This window comes from Bos taurus, chromosome 8, assembly GCF_002263795.3.
Source record: "Bos taurus isolate L1 Dominette 01449 registration number 42190680 breed Hereford chromosome 8, ARS-UCD2.0, whole genome shotgun sequence".
NCBI classification, from domain to species: Eukaryota; Metazoa; Chordata; class Mammalia; order Artiodactyla; family Bovidae; genus Bos; species Bos taurus.
In genome coordinates this window covers 44,128,517-44,148,973 of record NC_037335.1, presented here as the reverse complement: position 1 = coordinate 44,148,973, position 20,457 = coordinate 44,128,517, and the positions used below count along the sequence as shown (strand labels likewise).

At 41.6% G+C, this 20,457-nt stretch overlaps 2 protein-coding genes across 6 annotated transcripts in view; both read left to right on the top strand.

Moving 5' to 3' along the window:
• Positions 1–20,457, top strand: part of DOCK8 (dedicator of cytokinesis 8) — a 241,736-nt gene that overhangs the window by 122,362 nt on the left and 98,917 nt on the right. The window lies entirely within an intron of this gene.
• Positions 11,888–19,027, top strand: LOC132345953 (tetraspanin-3-like). Its single transcript, XM_059889449.1, has one exon. The coding sequence runs from the start codon at positions 11,962–11,964 to the stop codon at positions 12,718–12,720; it is 759 nt and encodes a 252-aa protein (XP_059745432.1). The 5' UTR covers positions 11,888–11,961; the 3' UTR covers positions 12,721–19,027.

The following is a 20,457-nucleotide window of genomic DNA, read 5'->3' as shown; positions in this document are numbered from 1 at the left end:
CCTACTTTTCACCCTTTAAAGTGAAGTGAAAGTGTTAATCACTTAGTTATGTGCGACTCTTTGCGACCCCATGGACTGTAGCCCACCAGGCTTCTCTGTCCATGGAATTCTCCGGGCAGGGATACTGGAGTGGTTTGACATTCCCTTCTCCACGGGATCTTCCCAACCCAAGGATCAAACCCTGGTATATCACAGTGCAGGCAGATTCTTTATTGTCTGAGCCACCAGGGAAGCCCTTCACCCTTTAAAGAAATGTCTAGCCCCGTTTTAGCTGTAAGACAGCCCCAAAACCGAATCCTTGATTTTTCTAGACTTAGAAGGCAGTTGTTTGTGAAACACAAATCTTATTATAAAGAAACACTTTCTTAAAGAAGTAGTGGTGACAGCCCAGGCAAAATCTAATCATTTGAATTAAGTGAATTCCTGGTGCCAAAATTATCCAGATAATTAAATTCCCACACTTTTCTCTGGCAAGTTGGTCTCAATAATAAGTCAGGAGCACAATCCCCACTTTTCTGATGCTTTGCTCTAAAATTCAGTCATCCTTTTTAGAAGAATGAAAACACACCCCCTGAGGGAACTGATTACCTAAGATTACTTAGCAACCATGTCAGGTTTTGCCCGGAGAAGGCAATGGCACCCCACTCCAGTACTCTTGCCTGGAAAATCCCATGGATGGAGGAGCCTGGTAGGCTACAGTCCATGGGGTCGCTAAGAGTCTGACAGGACTGAGCGACTTCACTTTCACTTCTCACTTTCATGCATTGGAGAAGGAAATGGCAACCCACTCCAGTGTTCTTGCCTGGAGAATCCCAGGGACGGGGGAGCCTGGTCTCTGGGGTCGCACAGAGTCAGACACGACTGATGCGACTTAGCAGCAGCAGCAGCAGGTTTTGCCACGGTCTCTTTGCAGTACAACATTTAGCCACTTGAGGGCAGAATTTACTCACTTTCTAGATTGAGGCCCACCTAGGTATCTTTTCCATTTCAAAGCAGATGGAGTCATGGTTTATTAAAGGAAAACAGGCATTTTATTTTTTGCCCTTGAAGCGTAGGGCCAAGGAAACTGGGAAAGTATTCCAGTGTCACAAGACATCACTGTTGGCACTTTTTGCAAAGAATTTTCTCTTGCCCTGTCAGCTTCTTTCATCATAATTCATACCTTAGAAATCTGGCACTTTGTTGAAAGATGTGCTGGATCAGAGGCTGCAGAAATATACCCTGTGGTATAGAGAGAGTAAAATCTCATTTGGGGGTTGTACTGTTCATTACTTACACATCCTTACATCCATACTTACACATCCTCCCCTCCCCGCTTCAGATATAAAAATAAAAGAATGTGGGTCCATCATCAGTAATGAAATAGTGTTAAGGAGGTTCTGTGTACACTGATGTCATTGATTCCATGAGTCACAACCTCTCACTATCTTTTTCTTATATAATGTATTTATTTATGGCTGTGCTTGATCTTCATTGCTGTGCTAAGCAGGCTTTTCTCTAGTTGCAGCAAGTGGGGGCCACTCTCTAGCTGCAGTGCTTCTCATTGCGGTGGCTTCTCTGGTCACGGAGCCCGGGTGCTAGGGCGTGCAGGCTTCAGTGGTTGCAGCTCCTAGACTCTAGAGTTCAGGCTCAGTAGTTGTGGCGCACGGACTTAATTGCTGCAAGACATGTGCAGTTTTCCCGGATCAGGGATCGAACGTGTGTGTCCTGCCTTGGCAGGTGGATTTTTTTTTAACCACTGAACCAGCAGGGATGCACCCGTTAATCTATAGTTTATACTCATTCACTTTGAGTCCATCATGCTTTAGTGTTACTGCCTGTAAACAACTGTCCTAACAAAAAGTCCTGCTCTGTTCATTCACTTGGCATGAATGTCATTTCTTTTCTCCCCCAGTGATCCTTTACATAGATTTCAGCATGAAGCTTCATGAAGCATCCTGTTTTTACCTGGGGTGGGAGGGTAAGGTTGGTGGGAGCAGAAGCAACAGAGAAAGGGTGATGAAAGGACAATGAACCTGGGTCTGCTTTTGATGATGATGCTGAATAGTTAGCCTAGATTAGAAGCATCTTCCTAAAATTCAAAAAGCCTTCTTTCTTTGATTTCCCTACTTCTGTCAGTTTTTTTAATTATTATTTTAAAATTAGCTCTTTGAAGTGGCTTGTCTTCTGATGGGCCATCCTTCGGGGAATTGTTCCATCTTATTTCTTTTGCCGTTTGGGGGAGGGAGGAACCTTCTCCACGGTTCAGTTTTTCATTCTTTGTTCTCACTTTCCTGTGTACTTTATAGAGCCACTCTTCCCATGAAGTGCTTGGCCGTCTCTCCAGTGATGTATGTCCTGTGGTTTTAAGGTCTCAGACAGTCTGCCCTTGACCTCTCTCTGCAGAAGCCAGAATGCCCTGGGGTTTTGGGTGAGGGCAGTTCAGGCTGGTCCCACAGCACGAAGTGAAATAGAGCAATGAGTAGGGAACGGCTGAGTTTTGACAGTGTAAGAAGGTAATTTTTTTAAAAACCAGGGCTTATCAGTCACATGCCATGTACCTTTTATAATTAAAAAATGAATTTGATTTTTCCACTGGCCTAAAATCCAGAAAGGTTATAGAGCTTTCAAAACTGTGCTATTCCACCTCACCTCTTTAATGTTCTTTGTTGGACAGCCTTCAGAATGTAAACTAAGAACCATGTAAAATGTAAACTAAGAACCATGTGAAAATATAAATATTACAGTTTAGTGAAGATAAAAGTTGAGTGAAGTTGAGTTCCTCAACTTAATGGCTCATTTTAATTATTTTTAAGAGATTTCCATGCCTAGGCTAATAATTATATATTTAATAATAAGACCATCTCAAAGACCCTTTTTCATCTTTTTCTGGAATTACATTTTTTATTTTTATTTATGTATTTAACAAAGGAACATGCTTTTTAAAAATTAATTTTTATTGGAGTATAGTTGCTTTACACTGTTGTAAAGTTTCTACTGTATGGCAAAATGAAAAGGCATACATATACATATATCCTCTCCCTTCTGGACTTTAGAACATCCTTTTCCAAACTGAAGTGTGAGTGACTTACAACATTAGATTAATTTCAGGCTCTAGGCACGAGAGTCCCAAGCAGGATACATCTTCTGTGGTATGCTCTCTAATGTCTTCTCCCAAAGTTTAGTTGAAATGAAACCAACTCTAGCATGAAACCCTTGTGTATCCCAAGCCAGCAGCTGACAAAGCACTGCCTGTTTCTGTTTCTAAGTCAGGGAGAAGTGAAGTTCATAACAACAGCTGTTACTCAACCCTCCAGTTGGTCTGGGAGCAGGCACAGCTCCTTGTGGAGTTGTCACCCTGGTATGAGCGTGGGAGCAAGGACTCTTCCCCTCCTCTTTCCTCACCCTCTGCCATAGAGCAGGCTACCTGTCCTTTGAAAATCTTGCCACCTAAGCAGTACTTCTCACCCTATGAGTAAAGATGATGCAATCACCTAACCAGTAATTTTGAGTCCCTACCATATGCCAGGCACAATTCTTGGTGCTGAGAGACAAAGAGGAGGAATGACTACCTCTCCTTGGAGGCAAACCCCAGCCTCCTGAAGACACCGGAATGGCTCACAGCTGAGTTGATGTATGGAAAGACACATGTGCAACTTTGTCCTGCAGGCACCTGAGATCTTGCAGGTTCTCCCACCTCCAAAACCCAGACAAGCCTTCTCCCTCACTAAGTACCCAAAGCAGGGATATGTTTCTAGAAGTCGTTGGGGGCATCTGAACAATTTATTTCTTAGTAGTCCTGCTGTTTCCTTCAATTCCAATATTTTCTTCAACATGAACCAAGACATCTGCCAATATTAAAATCAGGCATTGCAAACAATAGTATTGGTTTATTCATTGGCTTTCTTTTTTTTAATAAGTAGGGAACTAATAAAGGTTCTGCCTCAAACCAAAAGAAAGAAATTCAGTTTCAGCAACATAAAAACTTGGAAATTTTCTTATATGTGTATGAATTTTTGTCAGTTGGCAGATTTGTTTTAGGAAACTATTTGCAAAGCCTGGAAAAAATGTGCTCCCTCTGCCTCTCAAAAGAACATGCAGGTTGGTTCATGTTAGCTTTCCACATGACAGTTCTGCCTCATGGCCTTTTTAAAAATGTAACCCAGATTTGGCATCAAAATGGTATCTTTAAACTTAAATTTTAAGTCTCTCACAAAGCCAAATATTGTTGAAATGTTTGTTTTGTTTGGGGGAAACTTTCATTAAAATTTTATGTTTCAAGGGAAAAGGAAGGTATTTGTGGTAGGTATTTTTTAACATTCTTCTTCACTTTTATTTGATCTGTCACAGCCTCTTTAAGAAACATTAATTAATTCAGTGAACAGAATCAAAATGAGAACTGAAGAAAAATTATTTATATATTTTTAAATGCTCAAGGTTCTATAGTTAGTAATTGGATGGGCTCCATGGAGGCTACTTTGCTCTTAAGATTATTTTCTCAAGGTAGTCATGACATTATATCCCATAGAGAAGCAATAATAACCCTGAGGTACAGTTAAGAGACAGAAATGCTATAAGGTAAAGCATTTTTAAAGGAATCTCATGTTTAAATATCAGTGAATACCTAACATGCTTTTAAAAAATGTACATACTCATATTAGTTACTTATTGCTACTTAACTGAAACTTTGCAGCATGAAACAACAGACAGCTGCTATCTCACAGCTTCTGTGTTTTATCCAGATGTGTTTTAGCTGAGTGCCTCTGACCCAGGGCTCTCAAAAGGCCATGGTCAAGATGTTAGTCAAGGTTGGGATCACGCCAGGGGTCAGCAAGGGGAGAATTCACTTCTGAGCTCACTCATGAGGTTGTTGACAGTGTCCACTAAAAAAATGATGAACAGCTTGAGAGTTGTGGGTTAAGTTTTATTTGGGGCAAAATGAGGACTGCAGCCCTGAAGGCAGCACCTCAGATAGCTCTGAGAGACTGCTCCAAAGCGGCAGTGGGGGAAAGTCAGTGCACAAGGTTTTGTGAAGGGGGAGTGAATACCATTAAGCATTCATTTGACAAAGTTTGTTGCTAGGATCTGATGTCACCATGAAGGGATTTAGTGCTTTTCTAGATATGAGGAGATGCAAGGATTGGTATCATAAAATCTGTTCCTAAAACATCTATCTAAAGACATGTCCCACCAGATTGCCTGGTGCACAGAGTGCCTTACTCCACCCTGAACTCCCTCAGTGGGTGTTGAAGGTCAACAGCTTCAGCAGTGCAGGTTTAGTCTCCGCAGAGGCAGGTGGTGAATGCCCTTGTTGTTGTCGTTGGCAACCATCTTGGCAAGTGCCAATTTGTAGTTGACAACAGTATTCGGTTCCTCTTGGTTTGTTAAGCTAAAGGCCTTAAGTCCTCACTAGCTGTTGGCAAGAGATCCCCTTGAATTCCTTGCTATATTGGTTTCTCAGTAGAGCGGCTCACAACATTGATGGCTTCAGAATAAGCAAGAGAGAGTAAGAATATACAGCTAGAGTCTTTTTTGTAATGTAATCTCGCTTAGATTAGTAGATTAGAAAAGTTTCTAGTTAGAAATGAGTCACTTAGGTCCAGCCCACACTCAAGGGGAGGGAACTTTGGAGAGTAAGAGCAGCAGGAGTCAGGCATCATCAGGAACTGCTTCCCTAGTGGCTCAGATGGTAAAGCGTCCACCTGCAATGCGGGAGACCTGGGTTCGATCCCTGGGTCGGGAAGATCCCCTGGAGAAGGAAATGGCAACCCACTCCAGTACTCTTGCCTGGAAAATTCCATGGACAGAGGAGCCTTGTAGGCTACAGTTCATGGGGTCGCAAAGAGTTGGACATGACTGAGTGTCTTCACTTCACTTCACCAGAGTTCTTAACCAAGCTACCAACAGTTGAGGCACTCCAGTTGTATGAATTTGAAGGAGTGTGGGGAGGTGGGAAGGTGGGTGAGGGAAAGTGGTTTACTTCCTCCAATGCTGAGGACCAGGCTCCCTGTGGAGAGTGTTCCCATCAGCCTGGTGTATTTCTAGCACATCTGCAGTACATGCTCCCTATAGAAAATTAACTGCTTCTTCACACACCCTCTAAGGTGAGAGGAGTCCCCATCCCCAGCCCTCACTAACACACCCTCCAAAGAAACAAGCCTGTTATGTGGGACGACGTGTTTTGTTTTCTTTTTTTTTCACCCAGGTTAAATCAGGTTTCCCAAGTTGTCTTAGATTCAGAGTAGTAGGGAAAAAACCCTAAGCTGTATATATTGGGTTAGCCAAAAATTTCGTTCTGGTTGTTCTGTAAGATATTACAGAAAGAACCCAAATTTTTTGGCCAACCCAATTTTAAGGAATGGGGTCATTTATCCTGTTTCCCATCATGTAGCACCTTACCTACCCCACACCCCCTTACACCCACCACCGACTCACCTCTGAAACATCTATTTATATGCATGTATGTATATATATGTATAATTTATATAAATTTTCTGAGTGAAATGCAAAATATAGCTGTGGAAGGGAGAGTTTTTCAAGATACCTGAAATGTATATTGCTAAAGTAGTTCTGATCTCTGCTTGTGTAGAATTAATGTAAAGTATTATATTACATTAATTTAAATAAAAAAATAATGTAATGTATTTTCTTTTCATCCAAAAAGAAACCCACTGAAAACAGTGTTCTACTAAACCAACTGAAGCTTAACCTATTTAACAAATTTCTGAGCCCTCCCTAAGTGAGACTTACAAAGAGTATACAAATAACATAGACCTTAAAACCACATTCTATGGTGTTAGCTGGGAGTTGGAAGAGCTGCAGTTATCCAGTGAACATTTTGACTATATTGTCAGTGTCAAGTTTAAGGAGGTTATAGAACAAATTTTGGGATAAAAAATCTGGATTTGAGAACTTGCCCAGCTTCCCCTTACTTTGTCACTCTCCTTCACACCCAAAGCAACTGAGGGTCTTCTCCAAAGCAGTGTCTCATGGTTAATAATCACCCCACAATCCTAACAGAAGCAGAAGATATTAAGAAGAGGTGGCAAGAATACACAGAAGAACTACAAAAAAGATCTTCACAACCCAGATAATCATGATGGTGCGATCACTGACCTAGAGCCAGACATCCTCGAATGAGAAGTCAAGTGGGCCTTAGAAAGCATCACTACGAACAAAGCTAGTGGAGGTGATAGAATTCCAGTGGAGCTATTTCAAATCCTGAAAGATGATGCTGTGAAAGTGCTACACTCAATATGCCAGCAAATTTGGAACACTCAGCAGTGGCCACAGGACTGGAAAAGGTCAGTGTTCATTCCAATCCCAAAGAAAGGCAATGCCAAAGAATGCTCAAACTACCGCACAATTGCACTCATCTCACACGCTAGTAAAGTAATGCTCAAAATTCTCCAAACCAGGCTTTAGCAATACATGAACCGTGAACTTCCAGATGTTCAAGCTGGTTTTAGAAAAGGCAGAGGAACCAGAGATCCAATTGCCAACATCCGCTGGATCATGGAAGAAGCAAGAGAGTTCCAGAAAAACATCTATTTCTGCTTTATTGACTATGCCAAAGCCTTTGACTGTGTGGATCACAATAAACTGTGGAAAATTCTGAAAGAGATGGGAATACCAGACCACCTGACCTGCCTCTTGAGAAATCTGTATGCAGGTCAGGAAGCAGCAGTTAGAACTGGACATGGAACAACAGACTGGTTCCAAAATGGGAAAGGAGTTCATCAAGGCTGTATATTGTCACCCTGCTTATTTAACTTATATGCAGAGTACATCATGAGAAATGCTGGACTGGAAGAAACACAAGCTGGAATCAAAATGCTGGGAGAAATATCGATAACCTCAGATATGCAGATGACACCACCCTTATGGCAGAAAGTGAAGAGGAACTAAAAAGCCTCTTGATGAAAGTGAAAGAGGAGAGTTAAAAAGTTGGCTTAAAGCTCCACATTCAGAAAATGAAGATCATGGCATCTGGTCCCATGACTTCATGGGAAATAGATGGGGAAACAGTGGAAACAGTGTCAGACTTTATTTTTCTGGGCTCCAAGATAACTGCAGATGGTGACTGCAGCCATGAAATTAAAAGATGCTTACTCCTTGGAAGGAAAGTTATGACCAACCTAGATAGCATATTCAAAGCAGAGACATTACTTTGCCAACAAAGGACCATCTAGTCAAGGCTATGTTTTTTCCAGTGGTCATGTATGGATGTGAGAGTTGGACTGTGAAGAAGGCTGAGCACTGAAGAATTGATGCTTTTGAACTGTAGTGTTGGAGAAGACTCTTGAGAGTCCCTTGGATTGCAAGGAGATCCAACTAGTCCATTCTGAAGGAGATCAGCCCTGGGATTTCTTTGGAAGGAATTATGCTAAAGCTGAAACTCCAGTACTTTGGCCACCTCATGCAAAGAGTTGACTCATTGGAAAAGACTCTGATGCTGGGAGGGATTGGGGGCAGGAGGAGAAGGGGACAACAGAGGAAGATGGCTGGATGGCATCACTGACTCGCTGGACGTGAGTCTGAGTGAACTCCGGGAGTTGGTGATGGACAGGGAGGCCTGGCGTGCTGCGATTCATGGGGTGGCAAAAAGTCAGACACGACTGAGCAACTGAACTGAACTGAATCCTTTGTGTGTGTGTGTGTGTGTGTGTGAGACATATGGGGTTATAGTTCCCCAGCCAGGGATCAAACTCATGCCCTCTGCATCAGAAGCAAGGAGCCTGAACCGGACCACCAGAGAAATCTCCTGTCGTCCTTTTTATTTCCTTTCTCCACTCACACTACAGTCCATAAATCTAACCTTTTTGTAAGAAGAGCAGGAACTGAGTAAACTAATTCATACTAAAGTGAGAGTGAATGATATATAAACCACATAATATGTTCAATCTGCTAAGCAGAGTTTCAAAAAAAGTATTTGGTAATGTGGATATCTTAACTGGTAAAATTTCAGCTAGACAAAATATCTTTAAAAAAACGTTTCAAGCAAAGTTGGAGGGAGATATATTTTGTTCTTAAAGCAGTCAGTTTTCTCCAGCATGTTTCAAATGCTTGGGTATTTGTGATTCTTTTCATTGGGAACCTCATCTAGATAAAACCTAAGACCATAAATATCCCAACTTTCCCTTTAGGTCTTTTGTGATTGAAAACCAACTGAACTTTTTCTCAACAAGTAAGTGGGTTTTATGGAGAGCTCAGATGCTTTTAACTCTTTCTAAAAGGTAGCATTCTCTTTGTCCCAGCTTGAGGTCCTGCTTTATTTTATAAGAATACTGGCTTACCAAGCTCTCACTAAAGAGCAACTTTTAATCTATCTCATAAAAGAAGGGATGGGGGAAAAAAAGAAGGGATGAGGATTGATGTAATAGAAAAGGTAGTCTGAAATACAGGAGCTGTGAACATTTAGTTAGTTCAAGTTCAAAGACGGATTCTTTGTAGTTATAATAGGTATTCTATACAAAGACCTCATATTTGATGTTCAAATTGTAGTCCATCCATGAGAAAGTGTCGACAGTTCCTCCCCGCCCCTGCCGTAAGTCTTTAACAGTAGTGTAATGACAAGTCCTAGAGTTTGCTGTTGTTTTCTGTTTCTCTCTCTCTCATTCGAAGTCTGTTTTTGAGTGTACTAATTTAACATGACGAGTGTGGAGAGAGCATGTTGGATCATTGTAGTGTTTCTAAACAATATGGTAACATTTTGTCTCTGGCTTCTTAACTGCATTTGCTTTTTGTGGAGGTGAGAGGTAGAGGTCCCCAGTGTCCAGAATACAATACCAGCGTTTATACAAGACATTGCAGCCTAGCCCTCGGAGCACAGAGGTGACTGAGGAACAATTGTGACTCATTCCCAGAGTCCCCTTCCATTCTTGTGCTGAGGCAGGCAGTCCTTGTGTGGACTCTGGCTGGTGTCCTACAACAAGTTGTACATTCTATTTCTCTTGCTCTGATTTCTGAAGGTGGAATGTTCCCTTCACCCTACACAGTAGGCGTTTTCTTCTCCTTTCCATTCTTCACTGATTCCTTTGTGAGTTTGTGCTTTCATCTAAACTATAGAGTATTAGAAATAGGAATAAACATAAATTAATGGCATGAGACCATGGAATGACAAGAGAGGACATAGCAAATGTTTTATTTTTATGCATGTATTTATAAACATTCTCATGGTAAAAAAAAGTATGTGAGGCAGATTACAGAGATTATATAACAAGGTATAAAATTTCTGGGTGAAAGGAAAATTTGGAGAATATACCAGGTGCTAAACTCTGAGATTTCCAACTTCATTTGCACTCAATGTATTTAAAATACCAAAACCTCTATCTAACACCTTAAGGGACAGTAGTCACTCTCATCCTTAAGTTATTTTAAACTTTTTAAGCTTTTATTTTAAATTAAAAAAAAACTCTTATAATTTTCTTGGGGAAGCATCCCTTAGTGCCTGTAAACCATTTAATAAAAGACCACCTTATGATAAAGTTCTGGTGAGCCTCATTGTTGACCAAAGAAACTGTTTACTGTTCTTAGAAGCAGCAGTGGCTATGGGCACTGGATCTAGTATGAGCTGCAGGGCGCCTGGATTTGAATTGCGCTGTGCCTTTTGCCAGCCGTGTCGCCCTGCGCAGGTTATATATACAGCTCTCTGGGCCTCAGTTTTACCATCTGCCTAAAGAGGCTAAGTAGCAGCACTGTCATTGGTACTGTTAGCTACTGTTAGAATGGTGCCTGCACATAGTAAGAAATATGTGTTGTTAGCTACTTTTGCTGTTACATCTAAAATACATTTTTCTGGCAGTGAAATGTGAGTGATATACAAAACCACCTCTCCGGCTTCTCACTTTGGATAGATAGCTCAAAGTAGTATCTCTAGATTTGCTTTTTCTTTGGAATGCTTGAATAAAAGACATCAGATAACTACAAGACATTACTTATATTAGTAGGCATTTGAATTTCATTCTGCTCAACTCAAAGTCTGTTGCTTAAAAGAAGTAAGAGCCACTCGCCCTTTTCTGTAGTTTTTGAATGAGGGCATCTTATTCATACAATTGGTATGCTACATTTCCACTTCAGCAAATAGTTTACCAATTCTTTGGCTCTGTCTTTGCAAAAATGGTTAGAGAGGGAGACTTTTAAAACACCAGGGAAAGAAAAAGAAATTACTTTGAAATTGCCAAAGTAGTTAGGTTGAAAGTGTTTATTTAGAAACCTGGAGAGCTTTTTATATCAAAAGCTGTTTCAGTAGTGCTGCATCAAGAGAGGTAGGTTCCAATTTACTATCCCATCAATTTCAGTCCAGTGCATATTGCTAACGGCCTGCTATTAAACCAGCACTTGTGTCTCTAGCTATAAGAAAGCTAATAAAACAGAAAAACCAATTTATCTGATATTTTATTCATCCTTTCTCCCATTTCAACAGCCATGTTCCTTTTAGGACTTCTCAAAGCACCTGTGTTGCTGTTGTTTCTCAGTCACTAAGTCGTGTCTGGCTCTTTGTGGCCCCATGGAGTTCAGCATGCCTGACTTCTCTGTCCTCCACTATCTCCTGGAGTTTGCTCAAATTCAAGTCCATTGAGTTGGTGATGCTAGTTAACCATCTCATCCTCTGCCACCCCGTCTCCTTCTACCTTCAGTCTTTCCCAGCATCAGGGTCTTTTCCAGTGAGTCGGCTGCTCACATCAGGTGGCCAGAGTAATTTAGCTTCAGCTTTAGCAGCAGTCCTTCCAGTGAATATTCAGGGTTGATTTCCTTTGGGATTGACTGGTTTGATCTCCTTGCAGTCCAAGGGACTCTCAAGAGTCTCCTCCAGCACCACAGTTTAAAAGTATCAATTCTGGGTGCGCGACGGTGCCGGGCGCTGCGGTGAATGCCTCACAGGCCGTGCAGTTCCCTGCGGGGAGGCGCCGTCGCCATTGCCACCTCACTCAGTGAGCGCGTCCCGCTCCCCGAGCAGGGCCACAGCCGACCGCCGGCACCATGGGCCAGTGTGGCATCACCTCCTCCAAGACCGTGCTGGTGTTTCTCAACCTCATCTTCTGGGGAGCCGCTGGCATTTTATGCTATGTTGGAGCCTATGTCTTCATCACTCACGACGACTATGACCACTTCTTTGAAGATGTGTACACTCTCATCCCTGCTGTGGTGATCATAGCTGTCGGGGCCCTGCTCTTCATTATTGGGCTAATTGGTTGCTGTGCCCCAATCCGGGAAAGCCGCTGTGGACTTGCCACGTTTGTCATCATCCTACTCTTGGTTTTTGTCACAGAAGTTGTTGTTGTGGTTTTGGGATATGTTTACAGAGCAAAGGTGGAAAATGAAGTTGATCGCAGCATTCAGAAGGTATGTAAGACCTACAATGGAACCAACCCTGATGCTGCTAGCCGGGCCATTGACTATGTTCAGAGACAGCTGCACTGTTGTGGAATTCACAACTATTCAGACTGGGAAAATACAGACTGGTTCAAAGAAACCAAAAACCAGAGCATCCCTGTTAGTTGTTGCAGAGAGACAGCCAGCAGCTGTAACGGCAGTCTGGCCAACCCCTCTGATCTCTATGCTGAGGGGTGTAAGGCTCTAGTTGTGAAGAAGCTACAAGAAATCAAGATGCATGTTATCTGGGCAGCATTGGCATTTGCAGCTATTCAGCTGCTGGGCATGCTGTGTGCCTGCATCGTGTTGTACAGGAGTAGAGATCCTGCTTATGAGCTCCTCGTCACCGGCAGAGCCTATGCATAGTAGAAAACTCAAGCCTGAGCTTTTTCGTCTTGTTCTGATTTGGAAGGGGGATTGAGCAGGTCCACTGCTACTGGTCTCCTGAGTTCGTTTAGTTAAAGCACACATGCACAGGTGTTGGACAGAGCAGCTTGACTCTTCATTTGTCTACCTTCTTACCTACCCACCTATGACTTTTTTTTTTCCCTTTGTTTTAGCTGACTCTCCATGTCTGTAAGTGTTTTGAGTACGGTGGTAAATGTTCTAATCTCAGAACCGTTTGTGAGTTGCATAGTGTGGTAGAATTAAAGGTTGACGTGGCCCTGCTTCTGTCACCTCCAAGCATAATGGGACTGCTGCTGTAGTATCACCAGGTCCTTTCAGTCTTCACAGTGGAGAACTCTTGGCCAAAGGTTTTGCGGGGGAGGAGCAGGCAGTCAGCTGTCTGGTTAAAGTTAATACCAGATAGTGCCCCTCATCAGTGTCCTTTTTAAAAATATATACTATAGTCCAGTAAGATAGCAACTGTACAAAATGGCTAAGATAGATTTTAGAATCATACCTCGTGTATCTTGGTTCATCTTCAAAATCAGACTGATCTTTGAAACTAGCGGTTTTTAATCAAAGCTGGCTTTATAGGAGGAGTATAATGTATGCACTACTGTTTTAAAACAATTAGTGTGAGTGTGTGCGTGTATTTTTGTATGATTGAGCCCATTCATCGTAAGTCTAAACTTGTTAGAAATAATGTACCCATGTAGACTAGCAAAATAGTATGTAGATGTGATCTCAGTTGTAAATAGAAAAATCTAATTCAATAAACTGTGTATCACCCCCTCAAAAAAAAAAAAGTATCAATTCTTCAGCACTCAACCTTCTTTATGGTCCAATTCTCACATCCATACATGACTACTGGAATAATCATAACTTTGACTATACAGACCTTTGTCGGCAACTAAAACATATTAAGATGTATCCATTTCTATATTAATTACATATACCCAATGTATAATTTTATAACAACCTGCAAAATTAGGGGGGGGATTTTTTTGCTTATTGTTAAACTCAGTAGAGTTACTGTCAACTGATAAAATGTTGCATTTGGTAAGCATTTAATTTTAATTTAAAATTCATTAATTTTTGTCTTGAGGTTTTACTTTTTATATTTTGGAGTTAATCATTTTTGTGGGTCTCAGACATTTTTGTAGAATTCTGAGACGTTCATAAATCTTAGGCTCTGTGTCTATCATCCTGCCTACAACCGAGGCCCAGCCCAGGGTGAGAAATCATCAAACGCTTGCAAACTCAGAAGAAAATGGATTTTAGTGACTCAGTGAAACTGAAGGAGTGCCCCTACAGCAGGAGCATTTTGCCATTTTCTGAGAGATTGTGAGGGAGATAAAAGGATGAGAGAGGGTGTATCAGAAAGACACAGAAAGAGAGAAACTGAGGGACACTGAAAGAGAGTCAGAGACACATACATGGATTAAAGACAGAAAGAGAGAGAGGAGAGAGAGGGAGAAAGTGAGCACCACCAAGAGATACATGAGAGACATCAATTGAAAGATGGAGAGAGAGACCCAGAGAAATCGATCCATTCGTTAAGTGACATGTTTTAAGATCTCACTGCCCTGCAGCATGTTTAAGGTTGCACTGTAAAGTCCACTAGCTGTTTTACATTTATAGTCTTGATAGGAAAAGAATCTTCATTTGTATCATATCTTGCAATTTTCCAAGTTCTTCTTGAGTTTCATTGCATTTGAGACTTAACTCCAGCCTTTTTATGTAATGAAAAGGTGAGGAAATTGACTTGTCCACCTTCTATCTGTAGACCATTTGGTAGTTTTGCTTGCTTTTAAGATAACTGTATTTACTTTGGCTGCGCTGGGTCTCTGTTGCCGCGTGGGTTCTTCCCTAGTCACGGTGAGTGGGGGCTGCTCTCTAGTTGTGGCGTGCAGGCTTTGCATGGCGGCTTCTCTTGTGGCGCATAAGCTCCAGGGCACTCGGGCTGCAGTGCTTGTGGCATGCGGGCTCAGGAGATGCAGTTGCTGGGCTCTGGAGCACAGCTCAGGAGTTGTGGCCCACGGACTTAGTTGCTCCTCGGCATGTGGGATCTTCCCAGGTCAGGGATCAAACCTGTATCCTCTGCATTGGCAGGTGAATTCTTTGTGACAGAGCCACCAGGGCAGCTCCATTTTGTAGTTTTTTAAAAAGGATAGTCTCACTCAGAATCTTACCTGATGAGGATCACTAATCATACAAGCTCACCTTCCCTGATATAAAAGCAGCTTAGGTTATATCATTATCCATTATCTGTCAATGAACATTTAGGTTGCTTCCATGTCTTGTTGTAAATAGTGCTGCAATGAACATTGGGGTGCATGGTATCTTTTTGAATTATGGTTTTCTCCATATATTTGCCCTGGAGTGGGACTGCAGGATCATCTGGTAGCTCTATTTTTGGTTTTTTAAGAAACTTCTATGCTGTTCTCCCTAGTGGCTGTACCAATATACATTCCCACCAACAGTGTAGAAGGGTTCCTTTTGCTCCATACCCTCTCCAGCATTTGTTATTTGTAAACTTTTTGATGATGACCATTCTGACAGGTGTGAGGTGGTGCTTCATTGTAGTTTTGATTTGTGTTTCCCTCCTTATTGCCAAATTCAGACTTAAATTGAAGAAAGTAGGGAAAACCACTAGACCATTCAGGTATGACCTAAATCAAATCCCTTATGATTATACAGAGGAAGTGAGAAATAGATTTAAGGGACTAGATCTGATACATAGAGTGCCTGATAAACTATGGACAGAGGTTCCTGATATTGTACAGCAGACAGGGATCAAGACCATCCCCATGGAAAAGAAATGCAAAAAAGCAAAATGGCTTTCTGGGGAGGCCTTACAAATAGCTGTGAAAAGAAGATAAGCGAAAACAAAGGAGAAAAGGAAAGATATAAACATCTGAATGCAGAGTTCCAAAGAATAGCAAGAAGAGATAAGAAAGCCTTCCTCAGCGATCAGTGCAAAGAAATAGAGGAAAACAACAGAATGGGAAAGACTAGAGATCTCTTCAAGAAAATTAGAGATACCAGGGGAACATTTCATGCAAAGATGGGCTTGATAAAGGACAGAAATGGTATGGACCTAATAGAAGCAGAACATATTAAGAAGAGATGGCAAGAATACACAGAAGAACTGTACAAAAAAGATCTTCATGACCAAGATAATCACAATGGTGTGATCACTCACCTAGAGCCAGACATCCTGGAATGTGAAGTTAAGTGGGCCTTAGAAAGCATCACTACGAACAAAGCCAGTGCAGGTGATGGAATTCCAGTTGAGCTATTTCAAATCCTGAAAGATGATGCTGTGAAAGTGCTACACTCATTATGCCAGCAAATTTGGAAAACTCAGCAGGGGCCACAGGACTGGAAAAGGTCAGTTTTCATTCCAGTCCCAAAGAAAGGCAATGCCAAAGCATCAGACTACCGCACAATTGCACTCATCTCACACGCTAGTAAAGTAATGCTCAAAATTCTCCAAGCCAGGCTTCAGCAATACGTAAACTGTGAACTTCCAGATGTTCAAGCTGGTTTTAGAAAAGGCAGAGGAACCAGAGATCCAATTGCCAACATCCGTTGGATCATGGAAGAAGCAAGAGAGTTCCAGAAAAACATCTATTTCTGCTTTATTGACTATGCCAAAGCCTTTGACTATGTGGATCACAATAAACTGTGGAAAATTCTTCAAGAGATGGGGATACCAGACCACCTGACCTGCCTCTTGAGAAACCTGTATGCAGGTCAGGAAGCAGCAGTTAGAACTGGACATGAAACAACAGACTGGTTCCAAATTGGGAAAGGAGTACGTCAAGGCTGTATATTATCACCCTGCTTATTTAACGTATATGCAGAGTACATCATGAGAAACCTGGGCTGGAAGAAGCACAAGCTGGAATCAAGATTGCCGGGAGAAATATCAATAACCTCAGATATGCAGATGACATCACCCTTATGGCAGAAAGTGAAGAGGAACTAAAAAGCCTCTTGATGAAAGTGAAAGAGGAGAGTGAAAAAGTTGGCTTAAAGCTCAACATTCAGAAAACTAAGATCATGGCATCTGGTCCCATCACTTCATGAGAAATAGATGGGGAAACAGTGGAAACAGTGTCAGACTTTATTTTTGGGGGCTCCAAAATCACTGCAGATGGTGATTGCAGCCATGAAATTAAAAGCCTCCTTGGAAGGAAAGTTATGACCAACCTAGATAGCATATTCAAAAGCAGAGGCATTACTTTGCCAACCAAGGTTCATCTAGTCAAGGCTATGGTTTTTCCAGTGGTCATGTATGGATGTGAGAGTTGGACTGTGAAGAAGGCTGAGCGCCGAAGAATTGATGCTTTTGAACTGTGGTGTTGGAGAAGACTCTTGAGAGTCCCTTGGACTGCAAGGAGATCCAACCAGTCCATCCTAAAGGAGATCAGTCCTGGGATTTCTTTGGAAGGACTGATGCTAAAGCTAAAACTCCAGTACTTTGGCCACCTCATGCGAAGAGTTGACTCGTTGGAAAAGACCCTGATGCTGGGAGGGACTGGGGGCATGAGGAGAAGGGGACGACAGAGGATGAGATGGCTGGATGGCATCACCGATTTGATGGACATGAGTTTGAGTGAAGTCCGGGAGTTGGTGATGGACAGGGAGGCCTGGCGTGCTGCAGTTCATGGGGTCGCAAAAAGTCGGACACGACTGAGCAGCTGAACTGAACTGAACTGAATAATTAGCATTGTATAGCATCTTTTCAGGAGAAGGCAATGGCAACCCACTCCAGTACTCTTGCCTGGAAAATCCCATGGACAGAGAAGCCTGGTAGGCTGCAGTCCATGGGGTTGCTAAGAGTCAGGCACGACTGAGCGACTTCACTTTCACTTTTCACTTTCATGCATTGGAGAAGGAAATGGCTACCCACGCCAGTATTCTAGGCCTAGAGAATCCCAGGGATGGGGAGCCTGATGGGCTGCCGTCTATGGCGTCGCACAGAGTTGGACACGACTGAAGTGACTTAGCAGCAGCAGCAGCATCTTTTTATGTGCCTTTTGGCCATCTGTATGTCTTTTTTGAAGAAATGTCTGTTTCGATCTTCTGCCCATTTTTTTATTAGGTTGTTTTTTTTTTTTTAGTTATATGAGCTGTATGTATATTTTGGAGATAATTCCCTTGTCAGCTGTATCATTTGTAAATATTTTCTTCCATTCTATAGTTTGTTTTTCTGTTTTGTAGGGCAGCTTTTCTCTTTGTTTCCTTGCACTGGATGAAGGATAGGCTAAACGGAGGAGAAACCAAAGTGATGTTTTTGGCATTGTGGCTTTCAAAGATGTCAAGGTCCCTTGAGTTAACCTGTTTTCAGCAAAAGAAATAGAGGATGATCCCAAAACCATAAAGAGCAGAGAGAGTTTTGTCAACAATTGGATCTAATAATGGTCAGATTCCACAAGTTAACTTCTGACTTCCTAGAGCTGCTCAATGCCAACAGTTTAAAAATAAGTTGAGGGGCTGTTGCTGAATCAATGGAAAGAATTTGAAGTTTCTAAAATAGTTTATAATCAAGAGAAGCCATCTGAAGTGGCTTTGAAAAGAAAATTGTTGATGAATACTAAACGTCCCCTTCTGTGCTGTGATGCACCTGACTGAAGAGAAGGCTTTTTGCCCACATTTGGGAAAAGATGAGATTATACTAAATGCCTACACTTACATCAGGCCTGTAGTTACTAAAACTTCTGAAATAACTTTGCAGTAACAAGGGATTCCTAGTTCAGTTATAGTTGACATTCTCAAAAATCATTAGATAATGTAATTCTCGGTCTTCCCTGGTGGCTCAGACCATAAAAATCTGCCTGCAGTGCGGGAGACCTGGGTTTGATTCCTGGGTTGGGAACATCCCCTGGAGAAGGGAATGGCTACCTACTGTGGTATTCTTGCCTGGAGAATTCCGTAGACAAAGGAGCCGGGCAAGCTACCGTCCATGGGGTTGCGAAGAGTCAGACACAACTGAGCAACTCACACACACACACTTATAATTTACCATATATAAAATGTATGAGGCTGTTTATCAGTTTATTGATAATTTTTCTTATCTGGTTGAGGCTCTGTGGATTACTGACCCTGTAGGTAGATCTTTCCTTCCAAGAGAAAACACTTATTTTCTTACATTCATTTCTTAGAAATCATGCAGATTTAACAAAACATATCACTTAGCATTCTTGCCAGTAAGAATTATGATGATCCTTGGAAAATGCATATTCTTAAAAAAATTCTTAGGCAAAATCATTTAACCTCTCTGGGTTAGTCAGTCTCTGGTCGACAGAAAAGGAATGTGGACTAAATTCTCTGGATGTTTCTTTCCTGCTCTGTATTCTGCAGAAAGTACATTCATACAGGGCAGAATGCTGAGTGCCCATGATAATGATGTTTGAATGTAGGGGCCAGCAACCCCTTTGGAAGCCACGTGCAAAACTGTCGACTGGTGTTGGGAGACGTGTAGGACAGGTAGGTGGTGCCCTGGCTTGGGATGTAGGAGACAAGTGTGCTGACAGCTGACTTGCTTATCCAGGCTTGCTGGGCTTTTCCATTGTGATTTACACAGACCCTTTCATCTCTCTACTTCAAAGCATTTTTATGAACTCTGGCTCATTATTTCTTCTAGCACAGCATAAAGAAAGGTTGATTGGTATCTTTTCAATTAATTTAAAGATGAAGAAACTGAACTATTTAGAATTAAAAGGGATTCTTCCTGAATTGCAGAGAGGCAAGATATAGAAAGTGTTCATTCTAACTTTAGAATTGAAAAAAAGAAAAGGAAATAATCTTACTGCTTATTTTTTGAGACTGTGGAAATGATGGCACATTCATAATATGGGATAATATACATCCATTAAAATCATGTTTATTGAAACTATTTAATGACTTCCCTGGCAGTCCAGTGGTGAAGACTCTGCCTTCCAGTGCAGGCGTGAGATTCGATCCCTGGTTGGGGAACTAAGATCCCACATGCCATGTGGTATGGCCAAAAAGCAAATGTTTAGTGACACCAGAAAATGATCATAACTGAACAGTGTTAAATGACAACAAAATTTTTTAAAAAGTTTTGTGTATAAATATGTAGATAAAATATTTAACATATAGAGGGGAAAAGACTAGAAGGACATATGCTAACCTTGTCAGTAATTTTGTGTTGGGATATCAAATTGTTGTTGTTTTATTCTTTCTACTTTTCTGTACTTTTGCAAGTATTCAAGATTGAAGAGAATGGATACATATATTATTTTCATAATCATGTATTTTCATAATCATTATTCATAATCAATTATTTTTGTAAGCATATGTATGTATGATCATCATATAATTATAAAAGAGAGAAAATATGTGAATGGAGTGGCCCAATTAAGTAGGATGGGAGAACGACCTCTTTGAGGATCTGACATGTGAGGTAAAACCCCAGAGATGAGAAGGAATGAGTCAGTTAGAGAACCAGGAGACGCCCTTCTAGGCAGAGAAAACTGCAGGTATAGGAACCCCCAAGGTGAGAATGAGTTTGAAATATTCTGGGCCTTGAAGAAGGCCAGTGTGGGAAAGTGATGCCTGGTAACATCAGAGAAATTGCCAAGGGCCAGATCTTGTAGGCCCATGAGAAGATGTTTAGGAACTCTTGTAGGCGCCTGACATCATCCGTTTTACACTTTGGAAAGATCCTTCTAACCAACATAT